This window comes from Oikopleura dioica, chromosome PAR (genome assembly GCF_907165135.1).
Source record: "Oikopleura dioica chromosome PAR, OKI2018_I68_1.0, whole genome shotgun sequence".
NCBI classification, from domain to species: domain Eukaryota; kingdom Metazoa; phylum Chordata; class Appendicularia; order Copelata; family Oikopleuridae; genus Oikopleura; species Oikopleura dioica.
Genome location: NC_137293.1, coordinates 9,349,600 through 9,371,956, shown reverse-complemented (window position 1 = coordinate 9,371,956; position 22,357 = coordinate 9,349,600). Strand labels below are relative to the sequence as shown.

Here is a 22,357-nt window from a genome sequence, read left to right as displayed (position 1 = left end):
AACTTAATTTAAGCTGCGATGTCTATAAACCGCTTTTTTTAGCTCGCCAAAAATAAGTTAATGTTTTAGCAATTCGCGGAGGATCAAGTCGGCCGCTCGAAAGAGTTTTGTTTGACAGCTGAAAAGGAGTATTGTCAAGGGTACAAGATTTTAGATGCAACGCCATTACTGTGTATTATAGATTTATATGTCGACATTTTAAGAATTTATTGTTGATTTATTTATCAGAGAGGAGAAGCGAGATTGATGAAAGATAATTTGTCAGACCGTCAATTCTTTTAAATCTAAAATCTTGCAACAGCGATATCCCCAAAATCTTATTGTACATAATTATCGTCGCTTTTGCTATGTCTATTGTCGTCCTGGCGTGTTATCTCAACGCCACTTCGAAAAAAAGCAGAAGGGACGAGCTTGGGTATATTCCCAGAAGAGCCAGTTTCGATTCCGAAAGCCACTTCTCCAATTCAAAAGAAGTTCCCAGTAACATAACTAACCCGCCACCTGATTATCAGATATAAGGAATCACTCAACGACCCACAACATGTAAAGAGAATTAAACAACTGTTCATTTTGACTTTCAATAAATGCTTTATTAAAGAATTCTGACTGATAAAAGACTAAATTCTAAAGCTTAGTTTCAACTTGAAACTTTCAAGTTGAGAATTCTGGATTCGCAACAATTTCATCTTCACTTTCGTCTTCGCTGTAGCTCTCGTCGGAGTCGTAGTCAGGGCGGTGGAGAATTTCGCCGAGCTCTTGGCAGCGTTCTTGAATCGAACGCATCTGATTCTCCAAGATCGCAGAAAAGTTAAGAACGTTGCTGAACGTTCAGTAAAAATTTCTGAAAAAAAAACTAAATTGAAACACAACCTTAAGCACCTCCGGCTCCGCTCTCTCCCTTCAGGATCCTCCTCTTCTTCTTCCTCTTCACTTTCTTCATCCATTTCGTCCTCGTCGCCATCATTTTCCTCCTCTTCTCCTTCATCATATGCATTCTCGTCGGCATCTCCCTCATCTTCGTCATCCATATCCTCCCACTCGTCATCGTCTTCAACATCAGTGAGTTGCTCCCAATCTAGTTCCATCTCTTCATGGACTTCTTCGTCCTCCTCGAGAACCTCCTGGTTCTGTCGATTAGCAGCAGCCAAAAGCGGGTGCATCATTTCAACATCAGATTCATCCGAGTCGGAGAGAGAATTGATCTTTTCTGGCTGGTGAGGGGGCATTTTCTCGTTTTCTCTTTCCTCGGAGCTTGAAAAAAAAACAACTTTATAACTTAAAAAATCACCCGAGGAACTCACCTAAGAGCAAGAATTTCAGAGTGAGCTACATCGCGAGCGGGGAAAAACAAGTTACCCGGCCTATCTAGAACGAATTCTCTCGCTTTCAAGCCGGAGCTGTACCGGTGTTTTTAAGTCTGACAGACTCATATTCCCTGTAACCTAGGATTAAAATCCGGATAAAAACTTCTCAGACCTAAGAAAAGAACTGATGATTTTCTCAACTTTACTGTTTGAACTCAACCTTTTATTTTTCTCAAATTTCGCTTCATTATTTGCAAAAAAAGCAAGGCGCTTAATGTTTATGATGATTTAAAATGTTAAATGGTTCCTTTTTATTAAAATAAAAATAGTTTTGTTTTCCAGTCGATATACAGTCAAGGGCAGTTGAACTGAAAAAGAATCTACAGGTACTCGCTCATGGTTCTTTCGGCATCTGGCTGGATCGCTGCATCATTTTCTTTTTCGTCCTCATTTTCCAAGCGAATTCGTTTTTCCTCTGGCTCTTGAAGTTCCGATTCTTCTTCAGAATCAGACTCGTCGGGTGGAAGCATGATGATCCGATGACGATGAGCTCGACGACGACCAGCTCCTTCTCTTTCCATATTTTCTTGATCTACTGTAATCTGCTGATTTCCTCTTGGACGATCTTCGTTTCCAATCTCCCGAAGCTGTGCTACTCTTATTCAGGGCTTCATCTTATCATTTGAAAAGTGATTCTTGTTGCTCTGCGATAGAAACCGAACCTTTCTCTATTTTGATTATTTCGTTCTTCCTCCTCTTGCTCTTCGGTTTGCAATCTATCGCTTTGTTCATACAACACCTCTTCTTCAGACTCCGATTCAGAGGAATTAAGTTGCGCTCTTTCAATGAAATTTCGTTCTTCAGCAATTTCCTGCGCTATAAAATCCTCAATCGTTTGATATCTTTCAATCTGAGTCAAATCTTCTTCTAAATCGACTTCTTCAGGGAGAATATCTCTGTGATGACCAACAAGAGGTGGTATGCGGTAACGTGGGATTTTAATCCTGTGCACACTCAAGTGCCTGATGTGGGATTTTTAATCCCACGTTGTTAATTTCACTGACGTGGGATTTTAAAATCCCACATCGAGCACTCTGGTGGACGTGGGATTGAAAATCCCACATGACCGCATTTCAGGGGGTCGATCGACGTGGGATTTTTTTGCTCAAATTAACAACAACAAGAGTCATCCATCTAGAATATTTTTACAATTATTCCGTCTCCCCGGGCTCTTTCATCAGCTCGGACGTAAATATGGATGTTTTTACGTCACAAATAGCTAATTTGATGTACAACGAAAAAGAGTTAACCGAAAAGCGAACTGTTTTGACTAAATGCGCGATTATAGAGAAAGATTTTAACCTCAAAGATGAGTTTCTCTTTCAAATCAAGCGCGGAGCGCATACAAATCCCTGATTTTACACAACATAACTTAGGCGTGCAGGAATGGAGATAAACCCCTAAAAACAAGCTTATTTTTGGCCCGTCGCGTACCTTGTCCTGCAGTTTTTGTCTTATTTTGTTCTAGAGTTGTTTGTGTCATTGAATTTTGAGCAGAAAAAAATCCCACGTCGATCGACCCCTGAAATGCGGTCATGTGGGATTTTCAATCCCACGTCAACCGGAGTGCCTGATGTGGGATTTTATAATCCCACGTCGACGAAATCATGAACGTGGGATTAAAAATCCCACATCAGGCACTTGAGTGTGCACAGGATTAAAATCCCACGTTACCGCCTACAACCCAACAAGAGGGTGCCACTCATCTTCGGAAAGATCTGATTCGGAAAAATATTCTTCCTCTTCTCCTTCTTTTGGAATAAGCGGCGGCATTTTTCGAAGAGCCCGATTTCAGATTCCCTACTTTAAAAATCTGAAAGAAATTTGATTTGAAATGATATTCAAGAAAAATCTATTTTGAGAAAGGCGCACACTCTTTTTAAATTTAATTTATTAAGAATTTTTCTTAATCAAAATAAAAACAGTTATATTTCTGTAGTGAAGGCATTTCCAGTAAGGCAGTGAATCTAAAATAGGGGCAAAATTTACAGGTCTTCTTTTACTGGCGATTTTTCTCTCTTTCGTCCTGTAGCTCTTCGAATTCTTCCTGTTTTTCAGAATCGTGTTCCTCCTCGTCTACGTCACTAAAATTTCAAATATCAACGTTTTTCTCGCGCTTGAAAGAGAACCTCCGCTCTTCGACGAACAAAGACGCCAGATGCTCCAACAAATCTCCCTCTTCTTCTTCTTCTGAATCTGCTTCCATCTCCTCGCCAGAAAACTCGGAATCTGTAGAATAGTCATCCTCTGAATCTTCTTCTCGGCCCCAAAAAAGACGACCAACATTCTCCTAGCCTGGGCTCGGCAACATGTGAAGAAAACCTGAGTCAGTGTGAAATATAGTGAGATATTATTCTAGGCGAAAGCGCTTATTTAGTAAAACCTTTTCAGGACCCGTAGTCAAGTTTTCCACCCGGTTGCCGAGCCCAGCTCCTGCAGAGCGATTTCAAATAGATGAAGAATCATTTCGACATGCGAAAATTCATGTTCGTCTTCAGAATCAGACTCGATGAAACGAACTGCTCTCCGACGATGCCGATCTACCAAAGGGTGCCAGTCCTCATCGTCCGAAAAGTCCTCCGAATCGGAGCTAAACATTTCTTCTTTTCGAATTAGCGGCGGCATTTCGGTGAGTCCGATTTCGCGAATCTCCTCGACGAAACTCTGAAAAGTTTCACTTGAATTGACAAATTTAAAACAATAAAAGGAAAAAGAAATATGTTTTGTATAAATTTCACGGCGCCTCGGAAAGAAAGGATGACTAGAATATGAATCAAGAACATTTTAGAACATCTCGGACAAAGTGCCGAGGGGTGCTTTTCGCTGAACTTTGAGAATATGGAAAGAATGATTGATTATTGAGAAGACTGGATTTGTCACTTTGACTCAGTGTTGAAGATTCTTGCATCAGAAAAAATGATGAAAATTTTCTCTTCTGAAATGTGTCGATTTCAAGCAAAAAAACCAGACACGCCCCTTAAAATTTTCTCGAATTTTCGAGAAGAAATTGTTTTCTCTAAAATTCTTCCTCTTCTGGTCAATATTTAGAAGGGGTCTTCCTTTCCTTTCTCTTCAATTATTGTTTCAAAAAATATTTTAGGGTCGAAAATATGAGATTTCGACGAGGAATAGCCGGTAAAGACGATTTTCTCCTAGAAAAAAGCTTCTGGAATATTCTCGCAAAAAGAAGCTAAATTCGCCGTGAGTTAGTCTCTCCTTCGATGAGTCATAAGTTCAAATTAGGGTGCGCCAACTTTCTCACGCCCTCGTTTTCCCTTTTCAAGAATTGCTTTCAAAAATGTCTTATCGGAGGTTCTCTTCGACGAGATTTCTTACTTTTGATAAAGTCAATGCACAAAGAGTACTTTTATTTTTGAAATTATCGAAAAAATATCCTTTTAACTTCGGCTTTAATAAAGTTTCCCGAACTTAAAATTTAGTTAAGAAGATTTTTATAAATTTCTCTAAAAACACAATTTCTTCTCAAACATAAAGGTTAAAAATATAATTTTTTGATCTCCAGATAATTTACGCGTTTTTACCCTATTTTTAGCTTTCCCTTTTTTCCGCTCTAAAATGGTTGTTTTCGTCTTTCTTACAAAATCAAAATTGCCTTTCGACTCACTAAAGCGAGTGAATAAGCCAGTGTTTTTGGCTATCCGACGAAAACAGCGCGTAAACCGTATCTGGTGAGTTTTGGATTGGTTCGTTTCGAGCAGGATCGAGCGCGATCGTGAATCATCGACTAGGCCACGAAGCCGAGGGCTCCCCTGCTCTCTCCCGTCTCGGACGCTCATTCCCGTTTTCGCACACACGCGGAAAACATCAAATAATTTTATCAAATTTTTTAATTATCCTAATCAAGAGATAATCTGATCAAGAGAAGACGAATGAGCATGGTTCTCAAGGAAGTCAGAGGGCTCCACAGAGCCAATTCCAACACTCAGCCAAACTCTGTCAAGGTTCCTAGGGACGAAGAAGAAATCGGTAAGTTTTCTTTCAAATTAATTGTTGTCCTCTATATTTATTTAAATTAAATTAAAGGTTTATTATGAAATATCAAAGATTATCCATTCAAAATATTTTTTTGAATTGAAATCATGAATGACTATTTTCAAATCCTCAAAAACATCACGTGAGCTAACCTTTCTCTAGAACCTGAAGAATTCGATGCTGGAAACAACAACGACTCCCAGTCTTGTATGAACCAAATCGCCGGACAGCAAACTCTTCTCCTTCTCCACCATGAAGGTCGAGGGGCCTGGAACTGGGCCCCAACTGAACCTCACCTTTCGGAAAGTGAGTATTCTCCGTCAATCTCTCCTGCTCTCTCGCTGACCCCACCGACGATGACTCCTTCCAATCGATTCGCCGCAGGACTTCCGCAGGAAATCTTCATCCAGATGATGCAGAATCTTAGCTGTAAGTACCATACCACGTACCATTCATTTGCAATTCACTCCCATTCTTGAGCGATTAGTTGCCATTTTTCATCTCAGGGGAAAGGAATTTTCCTTTTTTCATCGCATCAGCGTTTTCTGAAACTTTATTTTTTAGCGAAAGATCTGAGCTGCCTCCCATACTGGATTGAAGCGGAGAGAATGATGGCCACGTTCAAGCTCTACAACACCGCCTATTTTACCGAAGCCGTTCTCCATACCACCATCTCCAAGTGGAGAAACGCGCCGCCAGAGGAAAAAGCAGAGCTGAAGAATGGAGTCGTCCACGGAACAGGTCTCGGCCAGATTGTCAAAGAAACCATCCATGCTATCCGAGCTCATCCAGAGCGTTTCGACAACAAGCGAAAGCTAGAGATCGCTTATGATTTGCTCCAGATCGGTTACTCGTTGAAGAAGAGCGACATTGCCGTTCTGATCAACTTGTGCCACTACGTAAGTCTTTGCTTTTCTTCCCCTTTTACGAGATCTGTTTCAGGAGGAAAGCAACATCGTTCCATTGGAGGAAGTCATTCTCTTCTGCAAGACGAACTTCTCCCACTTCCTCGTCCGGGAAATCAAACCAGAGCTCAAGATGACGATGATCAACTCTGCCGCCTGCTGGCTCGGCTCGAGCACGTACCCGTTCACCTGGCCCGAGTACGATCTCATCCTCCTCACCAAAACACTCGGCGACTACATTTGCTGCGAAGAATTCCGCCACATCGGACTCGAGCGAACTATCCCCGAGATCTTCCTCAGCATTGACATTTCTTTTGATAAGAAGCACCCAGATGGACGGTAAGTTAAAAATACTCCTTTTTCAGCCCCTTATAACTTTTTTCAGACTTTTGACGATTCACTGGCTTGATGCCTTCCACCGGGTCTTTGGAAAACGGGCCGAGGACCACGAGCTCTTCAAGCAAATCGTCATCCGTTGCGCAATTGTCCTCCACGCCGCCGACTTCAACAATTTCACCCAGAAGGATTGGAGCTGCATCATTCGCGCCTGTGGTCGATTCTCGGGAGAGCGCGTGGTACATGATCTGCTTTTCAAGCTGGCGAAGTGTATTCCAGATTACAATCCCAACGTGAGGGACATTCTCCACAACTTTGTCAAACTCGATCGGTAAGAAAAAAAGTCGTTGTTGATTCCACGGGGTTAACTTTTATCATTTTAGGGCTGAAGTCAAGTCGCGAATTCTCCGAAACTACGTTGCCGCCAGCTTGACTAAATTGGGAAATCATAATAAACTTGCTCTCTGCGAGTGCAAGACCACACTCGGCCACGTCCGAAGCTGCTACGGAGTCAAGAAAAACGAGCTCCTCGACGCTATGGACATCATCATCACTTCCGAAGGATTTGTCAGCAAGACCGTCATGGACTTTTGCCGAAACCTCAGCCGAAGCCGATCCCAAAGCCGAGCGTCCGTCGTCTCCTGGTAAAAAGGTCCTAGTTGAACAGCCACTTTCCTAGTTTTTTCTGAAATTCCTACCGTTACCGTTTCTTTTTTCCCGTTGCATCGTTGCAAATTTTACCTGTTTCAATTTTTTTCACCGCTGTTTTGTGCTCTGAGTAGGAATTCGTTCATTTTCTCTCGTACTGTATTTCCGCATGAAATTTCCTCTTTTCGCACTTTTCTTGCTTTTTCCTCCATTTCGGAGTCCTGAAACTTTTTCTTTTCTTGTATCCAATGTTTTTAATTCATTGGCGATAAATTCGTCCCACTTCGATCTTTGGCCTAACGCCTTATCGAACATTTCTTGTTTTTATTCAAACTGTGTCATCAGTAAATAAAATATTTATTTTAAAAAGTAATCAGAAGCTGAGTCTTTCTTTGAAAATGCATTATTTGAGCAGTTTACACATAAATACAGGCATGAATAATTGAAAACGAAGTTGATTCCTCGGAGCATTGAAAATTGATGTCGTGGAGCAAGCTTGAGATGAGTTAATCCGAATGAGCTTTTGCCTTCTGATTTTCTTTCAGAAGCAATCTACCTTTACCGAACACAACAACAATTTCCGGCCTCTGGTTTCTCAGCGTGTCAGTGATTATCTAATCGTATTGGCTTTTATTTCTGACTAGAATTTATCAGAAGATCGATCTCGTTTTTGAGCTCTTAGAGAAGTTTTTTGAAAGGTAAGAATTGATATAAATTACAAAAATCAAAAATCCTTTGAACCATGCTTTGCTCATGTAAAATAAGGGTGTCATTACTATAACTCAGGCAGAAAAGTCTGCTCCGTAATCGATCGAGATTCTTGATGTCTACTCGTGAATTCAAAAGTATCTTCCCATGCATCGTTTCTATTGTCTTTGAATCCTCTAATTATTACTGCGGATTTGGCATTGACGGATAATTTGACCTCGTAACTTTTTTTTTCTTTTTTGTTGTTGCAGTAAGAAAGTCGACCGCCTGCTTCCCGGGCAAAGATGGAGCTATAATAAGAAGAGGAGAAGCAATTATCCGAAAGCCCTAAAAATTGGCTTAGAGATGGTAGCGAAGAATTACGAGATTGGAAAGATGCATAAGTCAGAGCTTATAATAAAAGTGAACAAAATGGAGAGAAAAGATTCAGGAAGGGATTAGAGAAGTTAAAATTTTCTAAAAAAAACATGTTGAAAATCTCGATGAAAGATGAAGATGCTGTTTTCGGTAAGAGAGAATCTCCTGACTGCGATTAGAACAAAGAAAGAGCTGCTCATGACTTTGAGATTTTAGATCTTTTTAACTCAAATCCGCATTTAGCAAGTAAGCGCCCGCCGTCGCCGAAAACACTTGATCTGGCGGAGCGAACTGACCAGGCCTACCAGCGGCATGCGCGAATTTCCAGCTTCAAGGAATTCAACCAGCGCCTCTCAGGTACGAGTCAAAGTAGCTTTCGCCTTTGGGCTGCGTCCTACTTGTAAGAGAATTTTTTCTTCAGATTCAAGCGTGGCTAATAACAGGAAGGGTTTGAATCTTGATCTGGAAGAATTAAAAAATCCAGCGATTTTTGACCCAGCTCAAGCGCGCAAAACATAGGGGTCCAAGTCAACACGACGTTAATTTCACCGACTAGTGCTCAGCCAAAGAGAGTTTTTTTCTGCGACTCATCGACCCAAACTACTGTCACCGAGTCATTTACGGATATCTCCGATCGAACTCACGTCAGCATATCGAAAACGAATGACAGCGAAATGAAACTTGATGAGTTCCCAATGCCGCCAGTCGAAATTCAGAGAGAAAATGAACCAGATAATAAGAAAAGAATCGAGGAGGAACTGAGATCTGTCTCTCGATCTTCTAGGTTTGTCAAACAACAGTTTTCATTGATCAAAGTTCTAAATTTGCACTTTGAGTAGTTTTAGAAAATAATTTTTACATGAAAAATTGATTTAATTTCAAGCTCCAGCGAGGAAAATTCCTCAGAGGCGTCTACTCGCAGCTCAGAATCTTACAAAACTGCTGAGAAAGAAGAAGAGCGAGGGGATGAGCTCATACAGAATAGGGATGAAGATATAGCTGTCGAGTTGAACGAGTACAAATCCGTTCAATCGGATGGTAATCCATCGCACTTGGACAAAACCGATATCAATTATCCACAGCCGAACGAGACAAAGGAGGAAATCCTTCAGAACAAATCGCAGCCGCAGTCCATCAAGACGGCGCTGCCAAAGGATTGTTTAGAGCAAAAATTCCATTCGTCCGAAATTTCTGTTCTAAACTCGAGAAAGAAAGAGAATCTGTATTTTCACCGACGAGATAGTTTTCCACGGGGCTTCAGGTGAAATCAACGAAGATAGCGAAATTTTCAATCCTTTTTTAGCATAAAAGATCGGCTGAAAAAGTGGCAAGACCTTGAGCAAAACTCTCAAGGAATTCAGACGGAAGATCAGGCGCCTCAAACCCGGTAGGAAATCAGAGAGGACATCCTCGAGGACGTAAAGTTATTTCAGGGAGGAGGAGCTAGCGCCGCCAGTCTCAAACAACAGCTCCTCAAGTAATGTTCAACCAGCACTAGAAACAACAGAAGCCAGTGAAAAGGAACCGAGTGCAGAGCAGAATCAGATAGAAGAGGCATCAGAAGAGCAGAATCCAGCAACTGAAGACAACGAGGAAGAAATGAGACTTCAGAGAGAAAAAGGACAGGATTTTTATGATGAGCTTAAATTTTCAGCTTGTTAAAAAACATTTTCACGCGCAGCTTTTTCATCTGCACTTTGAAAAAATAATCAATGATCCCTTGAAAAGGCTCAGTGCTCAAGCGATGGCCCGAAAACGAGCCGGCTGACGACGGTAACGCCTCGGTCGCCAAAATCATTTCAAAATTTCAAACTGGAAAAGGTACAGGAAGCAACCGACCTTTTCTGCCTAACAAAAAAATGCTCCATAAAAATTGAATTCAGCTCAAAAATACGCCAAGACGCACTTTACTTGTGGTAAAGTGCGCCGATTAGTGGCACAGTTTCAATCGACAGGTATTTTTATGTTGAAAGAAATTCCAAATCTTTCATTCAATGTGGTCTTGTAACATCTTTATCGTTAAAACTGATCTTAGATATCTGTTGTATTTTTAATTCTAGGTTGGAGAGCGCAACAGAAGAACTCAACTGATTATACTAAACGAATGGTCGAGATCAAGGTTGACGTTTTGGTCATTCTTGAAAGAATAATTTGATTCAGGACCAAGAAAACAGCGTAAGTAAAATCACATCATCTTGGGAGTCTAAAAACGCTGGTTATTTGGATGATTCTTCTTGGATGGACAGAGCTAAATCTCTCTCGGAATCTCATCATTATGAGCCAGAAGAGCTCTTGCAGAATGAAACACAGAATGAGGCTCAATCATATGCTTCAAGCTCCAGCTCTAGCTCTTCCAGGTAGTCTTCCTTGATTCCGAACATTTTTATTACCGATTTTTCAGTGATTCCGAGCACGAGGACATTCAGGAAGCAGGTAACATCTCATCCCTTTCAAATGAAAGCATGAGCCATCTTCAAGAGTCAATTTATCAAGAAGAAAGAGTCGAGTCTCCAGAACTTTCTCAACGAGCGGAATCTTTCGTTGTTGAATCACCATCTCCCGAAGTCGATGAAAGCTCGACAACTTCTGTCCATCAGCTCAGATCCTTCTTCGAAAACTGTTTCTAGTTGCTCAGCAACTGTTGCTGTTAATAGAACTTCGATTTTAGATCTTGAATAAATAGAAATCTTTGGCTTTTTATTAATTCTTCAATATTTTAAAATTGGACTCAATCCAAATAGTAGATCACTTCAAAATTGAAAATTCAATTTGCTCTTGTAATAATCATTACTATTTACACAATGCGTACGATGAACGTTCGGGCAGCATTTTTCGGCTCTATAAAAAGAGATGCATACTTCCGAGCTTTTTGGTTATTGCGAGGCGGATTCCTTCCTTGAGGAGCCACTTCAGGAAGTTCGACTTTTGACCGACATTGTTTTGACGTGCTACTGCCCCGATGATGCTGAAAATTGTAAAGTGACTTGGACATATTTTTGCAAAGAGGATTATGTGGCGGGATTTGGCGAGAGCTTGATTATTTCGAGAGATCATTATGAAGAAATTTCATCTGTCTATGAAAACGTCTTCGGCGAAGAAATAGAATTTCTCCCTGTAGTATGCAATGTAAAAACTAACGAGACGCACACGGAGAGAGAAGGTTGGCTGATTAATCTGGATATGGATTACGAAGGACCGAAAATAGAAGGGACGGGGGCTTCAGCTGCTGCCACAGGCGTCACTTGGGCGATTGGACTCATTTTGATTATCTTCTTGGTCCTCTTTTTGGTCAAACATTGTCTGACAACAGCAAAACTTTGGTGGAAAGACCGACAGGCGCGGAAATCGGACAAGGGCGACAAAGACATCGATATTTTCATGGCGGCGACTTACCACGACAGATTTCTGATCAAAGAGCTCTCCCGGGATCTTGATAGTCTTGGGTACACCGTTGAGTCTTCCACAGAGACGATCATGAAGGGGGATCATTTGACAAGCGAGTTTGAAGAGATGATCAAATCGGCAAAGGTTTTTATTTACATAATGTCCGCTGGATTGGTCAAGAGAATCGATGAGAAAATGGGTAAGCCATTTATCTGGTTTATTGTATAATTTTAATTCAAAATAATTAAGGGCATGACGATAGCGAGCTAAATAGCTACTTCGAGTCATTTCTGAATAAAGGACTGGAACAAATTCAATCAATTTGCAAGGAGAATCAAATCAAGCCAGTCATCATTACTGTTTATGCGCAACAAGAAGGACACAAGCCTCTCCCGACTGAGCATGAGCTGAAGGTTTTAATTCATAATATCTTATGAATACTTTACAAAAAACTTATCTAGATCAAGCAAAAACTCGAGGAAAAACTCAAGGTCGTTGGTAAGGTGCCGATCGTCAATTTTTCTGAGGATTTCATGGTGACGTTCAAAATCCAACGGACCTGTTTATTTACTGATTGTTTAGGAAGTCCTGAAAGTCGATGAAGAGCTAGAACTGTCGAATCCTAATGGTCCTTACGGAATCGACCAGGACTACCGCAAATCGGTGGATAAACTGAGGGAGGGATAGAACCGCAAAAATACACTAATCTTTTTTCGATAAGAGGGGTTTATCCTAAAATTGACTTCACTTGCCGCCCCCAATGCACAAAAAACTGAAAGAAGTCCAAATCAACTACAGGTACATAGAGTTCAAAACAATTACATAATCAGCTAATTCAAGACCTGAAACGACGATCAAATCCGAGCCCGATCTTGAAGCCGGAGATGAGAAAACAGCGATGATTCCTCCTGAATCTGACAAAACAAACGAAAAACTTGTTGAATAAAGTTCATGTTTTATTACCGCGCATAACTGTGCTTTGATTGTGCAAGCGATTTATTTGTTTGCCGCGTAGAGAGTTCAAGATCTTCAGCGGTAGTTTTGGCTTCGAAGCGATGTAGACTTTTTATACGGATTTAACCATTTTTCACTACCAATTATAAATAATAAATGACGAGTTCTATAGTTGTACAAAGCTAGCCTTTTAAAAATCCGAGCCTAAGGGTGTGACGCAGGAATTGCACATTGCCAGTATTTCGCTCAACTTCGAAGTAATTATGAACACGTGATAGGTTGCGTATGAAGGGTTGAAGGTATATACAACATTTAAAATCTGATTAGGCGTCCAACAAACAAGAAACGCGATGATGATGCAGAATGCTGTTCTCGTCAATTTCTTGTTTGCATTATGAAAGAATCGAATATCACGGATTGAATGCCTAAAAAACTTAGTTACCAGGAAGATTATTCGAAACAAATAAGGATCGTGAATCAAGGAATACCTTCTTTTCATTGAATAATTTCCTCGAACATCACTAGCTTTTCTTTGAAGCTCATCCGAGCCCAAATCATCGTGTCGCTTACTGACAGTAAGGAATATTTTTATATAGCAGTAGATAATTACAGCGACGGGAAGAATGAAGCCAACTGTGATTCGAAAGACAAAATACAACCTAAAATGAGGGAAGGCTCAGAATTTATTCTCCTCTCACGATGACATGTGTTCTTGAAACTGCCATCCACACATGCAGCTGACAACTTTGCGGAAGAAAAACGCCTTGGCAGCGAAGCCGGATGCGACAACCCAAGCGACTGTAATTGCTTTCCAGGCGAGTTGCTTTGTCCGAGTTGCTATCGCTTTCAATGGATAGACGACGGCGAAGTAGCGATCGACTGACATTACCATCAGAAGAGCAACAGAAGCGTACAAGTTCAAGAGACTAGAATTCTTGATGAGCTTGTTTCTTAGCGATTTTTCCTTTTTGGAAAATTATTTATATATGTCAACTAAGTCCTGTGGCTCTTGATAGAGTCATAGAGATGTCATATCAATTAGATATGTATGTCAGTAATGCAACATTATCTAATGTTCTGCCCGCGCAAATTATTTATTGGCACCAAGACATACCTGATAAAAGTGGCAAACTCGCAAATAAATTCACTCATTATCCAGATTCCCTGGTAGAATCTTTCGACTGCCCAAACTGGTAGAAACGAAGAAAATAAAAAATCAGCGATCGCTAGGTTCCCGACAAAGATATCCGTAATTGATGATTTTTCAAATTTATGCACGCAATAAATAACCACTGAGTTTCCAATCACACCGAGAATTGATAAGCACAGCAGGCTAGAATTATAAAACTGAGATTCTCTCTCGATCCTCTTATCTACCTAACACCAGATCCTATATTTATCGATGCAACTGTCTTGGCGAAATTCAAATCGCTGTCGGAATAATTCATCCGCGCCATATCTGTCAAATTCGTTCTGCCTGCGAAAATCTCTCTTGAATATCGGGCGAGGATTTAATCAAACGGCTTGGGGATTCTATTTCTAGCGCCCAACTTGAACTTTTTCATTGCTTATTCAAACGAACTTTCTCTCTTTTCCCGAGTTCCTGCAATCTGTCATTATTTCTATTTTCTTCTAAATATTTACTCTCTCATGATTCCCAGAAGAAAAAAAGAGGTCTTATTTTTCAAAAGAGCAAAAACCAACTTCTTCGAATCTTGTATTATTTTGTGTTCTGGCTTTATGATGATGAAGGGATTAATTTTTCTGGCTCTTTCTTTTGGAGGAGCCCGCGCGCAGAATACGCGACTCTCTTCTTTTCCTAGGGGCTTTGATCGCGCCTGCCTGGCTAAACCCTGCGATGATGCGACTTTCTTCAAGGTGCGTCAAGTCAACCGAGTAAACTACTAATCCTAATTATCTGTTTACTGGTAGTTCTTCCCCGTGGACTTTACCAGCGAAGACAATACGAATGTCATGCTGCATGCACAGTATCAAGTTTGCGTCGACTTCATCGAAAACCTCAAGTAAATCAAAGTTATTCAATTACAGTAACAGGAACTTTGAAAAAGAGGTGGATGCCCTGAAGTCACGAAAATGATCACCCAATACCCTGAACTTGTCAATGTCATTATCAGACTCTCTTCCAGCCCAGGAGTCAGTCAATGCGGTTCCAAAATGCATTAGCACAGTTTTCACTGTTTCCCAAATGTATTCATTATCGCGGTTGCTTACGACCGCGAAAATTGTCTGCAAGAACAGTTTTCCAAGACTAAATTAGGTTACACATACGGTATATCATTTAACCTTCCATATTTATGCAAAAAACTTGAATCGCGAAAAGAACATCTATTGATGGAAGCTACCAGATGTCTAACTATGCTGAAGGAACAGGTCAATTAGGAAGTTACCCCAAACATATTGTCTAAAATGACTGTAACTGACCGCGAAAAAGCGAAACTTCGCCGGCAGTGCATGAAAGAATCCTTCAACTTTGAAACGTCTTTTGAAGAACCCTGATAATGCTTTCAGAAATTTGAACAGAAATAAACCAAATTATAACACGATTAAAATCGCTTTCAAGGCCAAATACACCTCGCAAGTCAACTCCGTGCGAGTCAATTAGTACCTAAGTACGGGTGTATTTCTGGCTTTTTTGCTCATTTGTTTTGTTTGCGTCATGTTTTCAATGTACAGCAGAGGAGAAAGAGAAAGCAAAAAGCTCACTGGTTTTAGTTTAAATAAGCGGCACTGTATAAATATAAATACGATCTCAAAGACAGGTTCTATCCGACTCAGAAAGTAGAGCGACGAAAAATAGATACAGAAGCTATTTGTCTAACTTTTAATTAACTTATAAAAAGCTTGACAGTACAGTTGTACAGTAGTTTTAAATAGTTTCTGTCTTTATTAAGCCAACTGTCAAGTCGGAAAAAACTAGGAAAAAAATATGACAGGTTTTCGTCCAGCAGCTTTGTGGAAAAAAGAGCGGTAGAACTGCAAAAATAGAAAATAAAAATGGAAAAAATGCGCTTGGTCTAACGAGTGTGTTAAAAAAGTGATGGAATTCGCGAACGATTCGCTGAATCTTTTGAAAGATTGGTAATGAAAAATGGTGTCGGTGTTTTTTTTAGAGCTGAGGATGTTACAGTTCCTGGCAGTAGGGAAAAATGGGGAGAGGGAGAGGGAGAGGGAAACTTCGAACTCTAAAACTAGGTTGTGAATGAATTAAATATTATGATACTGGTTTGAATAAAATATTCGCACCCCCCTTACGCTCTAAAATGTAAATAAGGGTACGCCATATTTAACAGCATATAAATAGATCTATTTGTGGCGGAGTTTCAAATGCACCGAATGCATTGATCACGCTTTGGACGAATGAAAATTAGTAGTCGACGTTGGAGTTTTGTTCCCACTCGATTTGATAGGAAATGATACCGGATGGTTCTCGCCGGCGTCCGAGAATGCGGAACCCTTCGCCAGAGGCCATTCTCCACTTTGCATCGAATTTCGGCTGTTCTTCAATAGCGCTTGAAAGGGTAAACGGGGATTCCTTCGCTTTTGCATTTGGCGTTGGCGAGATTCGCGAAACTGCGGAACTGAAACAACAAAATGTAGAAAAAGGTCAAACAAGGAAAAAAGTACCTCGTAGAACCAGTTTCGGTCGACGACTTTCCGACTTTTGAACTTGATGAACCTTTTTTGAAATTCTTCGCGAGTGTTTTTGGCTTCTTGACGGGGGATTCTTTCTTGGCGACTTTTCGTAAGCTCTAGAACCAACCTCAATAAAAGGGAGGGAAAATGACGTAGATTACCGTGGGATGAGGAAGTTTCGGCGAGGAGGGGGACCATTCATTTGGCAGGGTGGGGGTGGATCCATTTTTCGGCAGTTTTTGGGCAGGCGAGTAGTTTAGTTTGAGCGGATTTTTCTTTATACTGGTAGGCGTTCTAACAGGGGATTGTCGCATATTGTTTTTCATGAAAACATCGTCGGAATCCTGAGAGGGAGCTTTACAAAACACAATTTCGATAAATGTCACCTCGGAAATTGAACTTGAGTGGCGTTTTTTTGGCTTCGTTGGTTGAAGAGCTCGAGGGAGAAAGAGAAATCTTCAATTTGAGCTTCCCGTTCGTCTCCGACGTAGAGCTGGATAGGGTGCGGGAAAGAGGTTCCTTCAATGACATTTCTAGCGCCAATCGTCGCGTTTTTTTCGATGGCTTCGGCGGCTAAGACAAAAAATCAACCCAAAAGATCATCGTCACTTGATATTACCGTCGATTCGTCAAGCAGTTTCCAGAGCTTCATTAGCTGCCCATTTGCATGTTTGTATTGCCTGAAGATTTCGGTAGAAGACGTCATTGCTTCGACAATCTTTTCTTTTCTTCTTTCCCAATCGGGCGCTTCTTTCGACAGTTTCACGAGTTGAAGATCGTCCCAGACGAGTTTTGTGTAACGCATGATGTCTGTGTCCAATCGAAAGTACTGTTGTGGCGCGACGAACTAGAAAAAGAGGTTGAAAATTGGACAGAACGGCTTGTCGGTTAACTCAGGGAAGAAAACAGGACCTTTCCAGATTTTAACACAGGGAAAATGATCACCTTTAAATTGTAGAAAATCAACTGCATGGCTTCAGTCCAGCTGAGATCAAGCCGTTGAATGAAATCTTCTCCTTTCTTGCACGTGGCGCATTTGTAGTTGTAATACAAATCCGCATTCATCAATGGCTTCTTGAGAATTCTTCCTTTTTCCAGGCAAGCTTCGTGAAACCACTGACGGCAATCGAGACATTGGAGCATTTTCTGATTCCAGTCGCCAGGAGCGCCGCAGTAACAGTACAACTCTTGCTCGTTTATCTAAAAAGACCATTGTTTGTGGAAAAGAATGCATGTCATAATGCTTACCCTGTAAAGAGCATCCCAATTCAGCGCTTGTTTATCGTAAGCAAGCGACATTCGCACGCGTTGCCACTGAGATCGCAGATGTTCTGGAACAACAGCTCCTCCTTTTCTTGAGCAAAGCGAGAAAATGCAGAATCTAAATTTCAAATAAGCCAAATTTTAAATTTCCAACAAAAAGCAAATTACCTGCAAAGCCATTTTTGTCCATCCAAATCGGCAATGGTCAGATTCGGGCGATGACAACTTGCGTGGAATCCTTCTCCGCATTTGTCGCAAACTTTCAACTTTTTTTCATCTTCATCACCGGGGCTGAAGCATTCTCTACATCGAGAGGCAGAGGAGCTTTTCTTCTCCAACAGTCGAACTTCTGAAAATTACAATTTTCATAAAAAAAAACACGAATTCTTTATTCTTAATAGTTTCTTCAATTTTGAGCAAGTGTACCTGAATATCGTTGCCACAAAATCTGCTTATCATCATCGAATTGTAAAGAAACTTCAAGTCGTTTTTTGTCTGTCTGAAACCCGTAACATTAGCAGTTTTTAGCATTGAGGAAAGGTCAAAACTAAGCCCGTCGATTCCCGACGGCGATTTCTACAATAAAACCAACGAAAAATTGACAGACTGTACCTCTATGATAACTCCAGTGTACGCGATTCCATCTGATGTCCGTGCAACGACCCTGTCCCCAACTTCAACGTTCATTTCTTCATTTAATTCTCCAATTCGATTTTCTTCGTTTCAATTTTTCATTTTTGGATCTAATTTTTCGTTCATCGTTTTTCTTCTTTTCGCGGCGCTCCTCTCTCTTCTCTCGTTCAAGACCCAAGTCTGGCAGACAAAGATGGAATCAGACAGAAGGATCAAAGGCTTGATGTAGCCAGACGAGGTTTTCTTGGTCTTCTCGGAGCTCGAAAATGGACGAAAATGGCGTGGGCGCGGCGGCCCAACTTGAAGTGAGGAGGCGGCATACTACTGCCAGGCGAGCCCTCCACCAGAACTGGAGCAAGACTCCAAAAATGACATTTCCCAAGAAATTCTTCACTTATCAGCAGTTTCCCTCGAACTGAAGAAAAAGCTCGAAATATGATTCAAGCAACAAATTTCTCAAAAACCCATCTTCATCGGGCATTTCAAAAATCTTCAATTATCATCGTAATTACTAATAAACAAGTCGTTGAATTTATTATTGGTTCGATCAGAACTGATGGCTCGATCGTTGATAATTCACATTTGCCCTTATCTACCCGTGAGCGCGTGTGGCAGTCTGGGAAAGATCGGTTGATGCTGATAAAGCGGAACACACGGGTGCGCTCTCGGTAGGTTAGAAATGCTGATTTAACGAGCTTGGCTTAATCATATTCTTTCAAAATTACGAGTCTTGATTGGAGAAACGAGAAAAAGAGCACAAGAAATAGAGTTTACACTATAGCGTCGGATGAATCTTCCAGAGATGGCGATGAAGGTTCACGGTTGAAAAAATAGCCTTTTCCATCGAGGATAGAAATTTAATTTTGTTTCAAAAGTCCACTTACTATCAAAAGGAAAGTCTCACTAGCCGATTCTACTCTTGCCTGCTCAGGGCTGTTTCTTATCTTTGCTAATTGAGAATTATTTTTCAACCGTGGTAAACAGGAATATGAACTGAAGACAACAACGAGAGACTGGTCAATCGAAGTTGCAGCCATCACGGTCTTGACCGTGGCGATCATTATCATTAGCGGGCTCCTGAGACGCATTTTCTGTCATGCAAAGATGCATGAATAATTGTAATAATTTCAACCAGATTTCAAATAGAACTTCTTTTTTCTGTATTTTGCACGAGACTAATTTCTAACAAACAATTCAAAAAATCAATCAAAGTAAAGATAAACTAAAAAAATCAAATCACCCTAAAAGCACTAAAATCAAAGTCCAAATCAGTCTGCCCCTTCATTTGCATCCGATGTCTTCGATGGCGAACCTCGAAGGACAGTTCTGGATCTGCAAATAGCTCACTGGAAGCAATCAACAGCGCATACAAACACCTCCAGACACGCGAGGAGCTCTTTGATCTCACCGCGAGTAACAGTGTTCAAAATTCATTAACATTTTTCAAAAAACAAAACTTATTGAACATCAATGTCAGCCAACCAACTTTCATGTACAGACAGCTTTCTGAATCTCCCTCCTCAATTTACACAGAAGACTTTTCAAACTGCAAATTTTCGCCGAGCATTCACGAGATCATTACTGAACATTGCTCTGAATAAACAAGCACTGACACACCGTAAATGACTTAATTCATTACTTATGAAAAAAATATGCTAGCTTCAAGCTTGAAGCACCAAAGAAGGCCATTTTCTCCAAGATTCATGGCAGCAGTATTTGATATAAACTGTCATAAATCCATCCTAAAGGAAATATTTGTTTTGATGAGGCGTTTTATCAAGTGTTTCCCACCCTAGCACCGCTAGAGTGTGTTTGGGTTGAATGGCTAATTGACGTGCTCACTCCTTAGCCAGTGAACTAACGCGAGAAAAGCGAGAAAAAAATCCTCTTCAACAACAAAAAGGTACAAAAACAAAGGGTAATTCCTGTGTCTGAAAAACTGGTTCTGTGTGTGTGCTTTGGTGGGCTAGTAAATGATCACCATTCTCGCGCAGATGACGCAATCGTAAAAATCTATTTTTTAAGTAACGTGAAGCTCCAGCGTCTCAAACAAGAAAAAAATATTTCCTCCTTTTGAAGAGGCAAAAAGCTCACAAAAGAAAGAAAAAGACAGGAAAGCTGAATGAAAGAAGTCCACAATGGGAGGTCTTACTGATGACGAGCTGCTAGAGAAAGATCTGTTTGGCATTCTTGGCGTCGACAGAAAAGCTACAGATGATGAGATCACAAAAGCGTACAGAAAGAAAGCCCGGAGAATTCACCCAGGTAAATCGGAACCCATAAAACAACTAAATTTCTGACCGAATGGAGTTTTATTTTTAATCTCATCCACCAGCCCATTGCAAACTCTAGTTTCCAAATCCCGAGTGTGCGGCATTCGTCGAGCAAGGCTAGCCGTATGCCTCCCAGATTGCCCCGTTCTAACTAGGATTCTAGAGTCGTTGTCACTTGACCGTTGCTCACCCTATAAAAAAGCAAAAAAACTGAGGTCCCAAACGGACCGAGGCGGCGGTTTTCTGGGCGGCAGACACTCGGGTAGCAAGTTTTCACGCGCCTTTCGGGGCGCACTTTTCCTCAACCTTCAAGAAAGACAACCCGAATTTCCTAGACCGGAATAATTCTCCGACCGCTCATGAAGACTTCGCGCTTCTAAATGCCGCCAAAGATGCCCTTTTACATTCCATGTTCCGTCTGCGCTACGAAATGCATCTCGCCTCCAAGGAAAACCCTCAGGAATGCGGTTCTCAATAACAGACGTAATCGTACAATCACGAGTGGCGGTATTTGTAGACCATTAACTGAGAACCCATCAAATAGCAAGACGATGATGCACAGTCATCAGCGAGCTCGGAGGGGTTCTTGCCGCCTGATCCATTTATCTCGGGGAATTTTCAGACGGCAGATGTTCCGCCAGCACAAACAAATGGAGTGCCACCTCGTGCAGCGAGATCACAGACTATGCCCAGGTACATTTGTCGTTTACGAGTCAAAATTAACAGCTCTAATATTCAGGGGCTTTGGCGGGAGCGCTCCACCGCGACCTCCACCGCCATCTGGACCATCTCCGGCTCGAGAAAGTTCAAATACATTCACTCAGGAAGCCCAAAAACAAAACAACAGTCCTTCGAAAGAAAAAATCCTGCAACAGGAAATCGAGCGGCTGAATAAAAAGGTCAGCGAAATGGAATCTTCCATGATGCTGCTACGTGATATGAATGAAAATCTAACAACTTATAATAAAAAAGTGGTCAATCGAAATGCTGAGCTGGAGAAGCAGGCTGATGAATTGAGCAAACAGGTAGTGAAGGTTCTTTTCCGCTTTTTTTTTTTATCAAAGTGTTAGCTCCAATGGCTAGTTTCTGGCCAAGCAACTCCCGAAGCTCCCCGTCAAAGTCCCCCAGGCGTCGTACACCCTTCATCTCGACCCACATCTTCCCCAAGCCAACCAAAACAAAAACCTCCTCGTCCAACTCAAACACAGACACGACAGATGATGGCTCTCTGGGACTATAAAGGCGACCAAGAAGGTGACTTGCAGTTCAAAGAAGGAGATGTCATCAACGATGTGAAACCCTCTTCACTTGGCTCAGACTGGCTGCAGGGAAAGTGCAATGGAAAAAGAGGAGTTTTTCCCGCGACTTATGTTACTGAGCTTGTTGCTTCACTGTAAATATATCTCTTTTTTTGAAAAATCTTTCAAAAATTTGAAGAATCATGATACAAGAATAAAATACTGATGACTTTATTCCGCTTCAATGTCCACTTCAGCCAAAAATGTTTGAGTTGCATTTTTTTCTGTAAAAAATTAGACGTCGTTCGGCCAAATCGTGTTAATTTTTCCGAGCCGTAACGGGGTTTATGAAATAATCAGCTCTTTCTAACACTTTATTTTCATAATTGTCTTGCGCTCATCCTTCAAACTGGAATTTTCACGGGTTCGTTTAGGGACGTGTTTTAGGGCGTCTGTGTTACGGGTGCATTAAGGAGATATTCTAACATAAATTTTGGGAATTAAAAATTCTTCTTTTGAAAGTTTTTGGAATTTGAAATCTTGAAAAAGATTTTTCTATTTCAAAAAGTGCATGGAAGGATTCCCGAGAGCGGATGAGAACGATTTTTGCCGCCAAGACATGTTTTCTCTCAAGAAAGGCAGACTCT

The 22,357-nt window shown here is 41.0% G+C and overlaps 8 protein-coding genes and 2 long non-coding RNA genes across 12 annotated transcripts; 6 read left to right on the top strand and 4 right to left on the bottom strand.

Annotated features, from left to right (window-relative positions):
• Nucleotides 1-518: 518 nt before the first annotated feature.
• On the bottom strand, nucleotides 519-3,186 carry LOC145702844 (uncharacterized). 2 transcript variants are annotated; one of them, XM_081780129.1, is made up of 4 exons: nucleotides 2,027-2,274; nucleotides 1,302-1,961; nucleotides 871-1,251; nucleotides 519-820 (listed from the first exon to the last, which is right to left on the bottom strand). In XM_081780129.1, exons 3-4 carry the CDS (start codon nucleotides 1,224-1,226, stop codon nucleotides 652-654), a joined length of 525 nt encoding a protein of 174 aa, XP_081636255.1. In that variant the 5' UTR covers nucleotides 1,227-1,251; nucleotides 1,302-1,961; nucleotides 2,027-2,274; the 3' UTR covers nucleotides 519-651. The 2 variants fall into 2 exon arrangements, with proteins under 2 accessions (XP_081636255.1, XP_081636254.1); XM_081780128.1 differs by lacking the exons at nucleotides 519-820; nucleotides 871-1,251 and adding an exon at nucleotides 3,059-3,186 and having other exon boundaries at nucleotides 1,320-1,961; nucleotides 2,027-2,279.
• A 51-nt stretch (nucleotides 3,187-3,237) lies between these two features.
• On the bottom strand, nucleotides 3,238-4,058 carry LOC145703940 (uncharacterized). Its single transcript, XR_014134397.1, has 3 exons — nucleotides 3,748-4,058; nucleotides 3,494-3,686; nucleotides 3,238-3,448 (listed from the first exon to the last, which is right to left on the bottom strand). It is a non-coding gene; the product is annotated as an uncharacterized LOC145703940 (long non-coding RNA).
• Nucleotides 4,059-4,991: 933 nt separating this feature from the next.
• LOC145702327 (uncharacterized) lies at nucleotides 4,992-7,613 on the top strand. Its single transcript, XM_081779548.1, has 6 exons — nucleotides 4,992-5,351; nucleotides 5,520-5,786; nucleotides 5,922-6,256; nucleotides 6,300-6,601; nucleotides 6,648-6,929; nucleotides 6,982-7,613. The coding sequence occupies exons 1-6, from the start codon at nucleotides 5,255-5,257 to the stop codon at nucleotides 7,244-7,246; spliced, it is 1,548 nt and encodes a 515-aa protein (XP_081635674.1). The 5' UTR covers nucleotides 4,992-5,254; the 3' UTR covers nucleotides 7,247-7,613.
• A 1,229-nt stretch (nucleotides 7,614-8,842) lies between these two features.
• Nucleotides 8,843-9,988, top strand: LOC145703318 (uncharacterized). The gene is made up of 4 exons (XM_081780663.1): nucleotides 8,843-9,095; nucleotides 9,195-9,572; nucleotides 9,615-9,698; nucleotides 9,745-9,988. The coding sequence occupies exons 1-4, from the start codon at nucleotides 8,986-8,988 to the stop codon at nucleotides 9,971-9,973; spliced, it is 801 nt and encodes a 266-aa protein (XP_081636789.1). The 5' UTR covers nucleotides 8,843-8,985; the 3' UTR covers nucleotides 9,974-9,988.
• Nucleotides 9,989-10,040: 52 nt separating this feature from the next.
• On the top strand, nucleotides 10,041-10,938 carry LOC145703319 (uncharacterized). Its single transcript, XM_081780664.1, has 6 exons — nucleotides 10,041-10,132; nucleotides 10,195-10,266; nucleotides 10,372-10,430; nucleotides 10,472-10,668; nucleotides 10,713-10,744; nucleotides 10,790-10,938. Exons 3-6 carry the CDS (start codon nucleotides 10,416-10,418, stop codon nucleotides 10,936-10,938), a joined length of 393 nt encoding a protein of 130 aa, XP_081636790.1. The 5' UTR covers nucleotides 10,041-10,132; nucleotides 10,195-10,266; nucleotides 10,372-10,415.
• Nucleotides 10,939-11,155: 217 nt separating this feature from the next.
• Nucleotides 11,156-12,382, top strand: LOC145705253 (uncharacterized). Its single transcript, XM_081782714.1, has 4 exons — nucleotides 11,156-11,894; nucleotides 11,945-12,108; nucleotides 12,157-12,231; nucleotides 12,278-12,382. The coding sequence occupies exons 1-4, from the start codon at nucleotides 11,162-11,164 to the stop codon at nucleotides 12,380-12,382; spliced, it is 1,077 nt and encodes a 358-aa protein (XP_081638840.1). The 5' UTR covers nucleotides 11,156-11,161.
• A 457-nt stretch (nucleotides 12,383-12,839) lies between these two features.
• Nucleotides 12,840-14,204, bottom strand: LOC145705247 (somatostatin receptor type 5-like). The gene is made up of 5 exons (XM_081782706.1): nucleotides 14,027-14,204; nucleotides 13,764-13,982; nucleotides 13,348-13,575; nucleotides 13,138-13,308; nucleotides 12,840-13,074 (listed from the first exon to the last, which is right to left on the bottom strand). Exons 1-5 carry the CDS (start codon nucleotides 14,104-14,106, stop codon nucleotides 12,840-12,842), a joined length of 933 nt encoding a protein of 310 aa, XP_081638832.1. The 5' UTR covers nucleotides 14,107-14,204.
• A 143-nt stretch (nucleotides 14,205-14,347) lies between these two features.
• Nucleotides 14,348-14,808, top strand: LOC145704883 (uncharacterized). The gene is made up of 3 exons (XR_014134514.1): nucleotides 14,348-14,527; nucleotides 14,582-14,673; nucleotides 14,719-14,808. It is a non-coding gene; the product is annotated as an uncharacterized LOC145704883 (long non-coding RNA).
• A 478-nt stretch (nucleotides 14,809-15,286) lies between these two features.
• LOC145702717 (PHD finger protein 1-like) lies at nucleotides 15,287-18,506 on the bottom strand. Of its 2 annotated transcripts, none has more exons than XM_081779981.1 (10): nucleotides 18,179-18,506; nucleotides 17,993-18,065; nucleotides 17,735-17,915; nucleotides 17,552-17,684; nucleotides 17,249-17,503; nucleotides 16,923-17,150; nucleotides 16,690-16,876; nucleotides 16,465-16,647; nucleotides 16,295-16,380; nucleotides 15,287-16,248 (listed from the first exon to the last, which is right to left on the bottom strand). In XM_081779981.1, exons 1-8 carry the CDS (start codon nucleotides 18,251-18,253, stop codon nucleotides 16,598-16,600), a joined length of 1,182 nt encoding a protein of 393 aa, XP_081636107.1. In that variant the 5' UTR covers nucleotides 18,254-18,506; the 3' UTR covers nucleotides 15,287-16,248; nucleotides 16,295-16,380; nucleotides 16,465-16,597. The 2 variants fall into 2 exon arrangements, with proteins under 2 accessions (XP_081636107.1, XP_081636106.1); XM_081779980.1 differs by having other exon boundaries at nucleotides 15,288-16,248; nucleotides 16,295-16,419.
• Nucleotides 18,507-18,810: 304 nt separating this feature from the next.
• LOC145702718 (uncharacterized) lies at nucleotides 18,811-21,936 on the top strand. Its single transcript, XM_081779982.1, has 7 exons — nucleotides 18,811-19,013; nucleotides 19,184-20,102; nucleotides 20,225-20,464; nucleotides 20,808-20,932; nucleotides 21,017-21,165; nucleotides 21,212-21,497; nucleotides 21,543-21,936. The coding sequence occupies exons 3-7, from the start codon at nucleotides 20,338-20,340 to the stop codon at nucleotides 21,867-21,869; spliced, it is 1,014 nt and encodes a 337-aa protein (XP_081636108.1). The 5' UTR covers nucleotides 18,811-19,013; nucleotides 19,184-20,102; nucleotides 20,225-20,337; the 3' UTR covers nucleotides 21,870-21,936.
• Nucleotides 21,937-22,357: the final 421 nt, after the last annotated feature.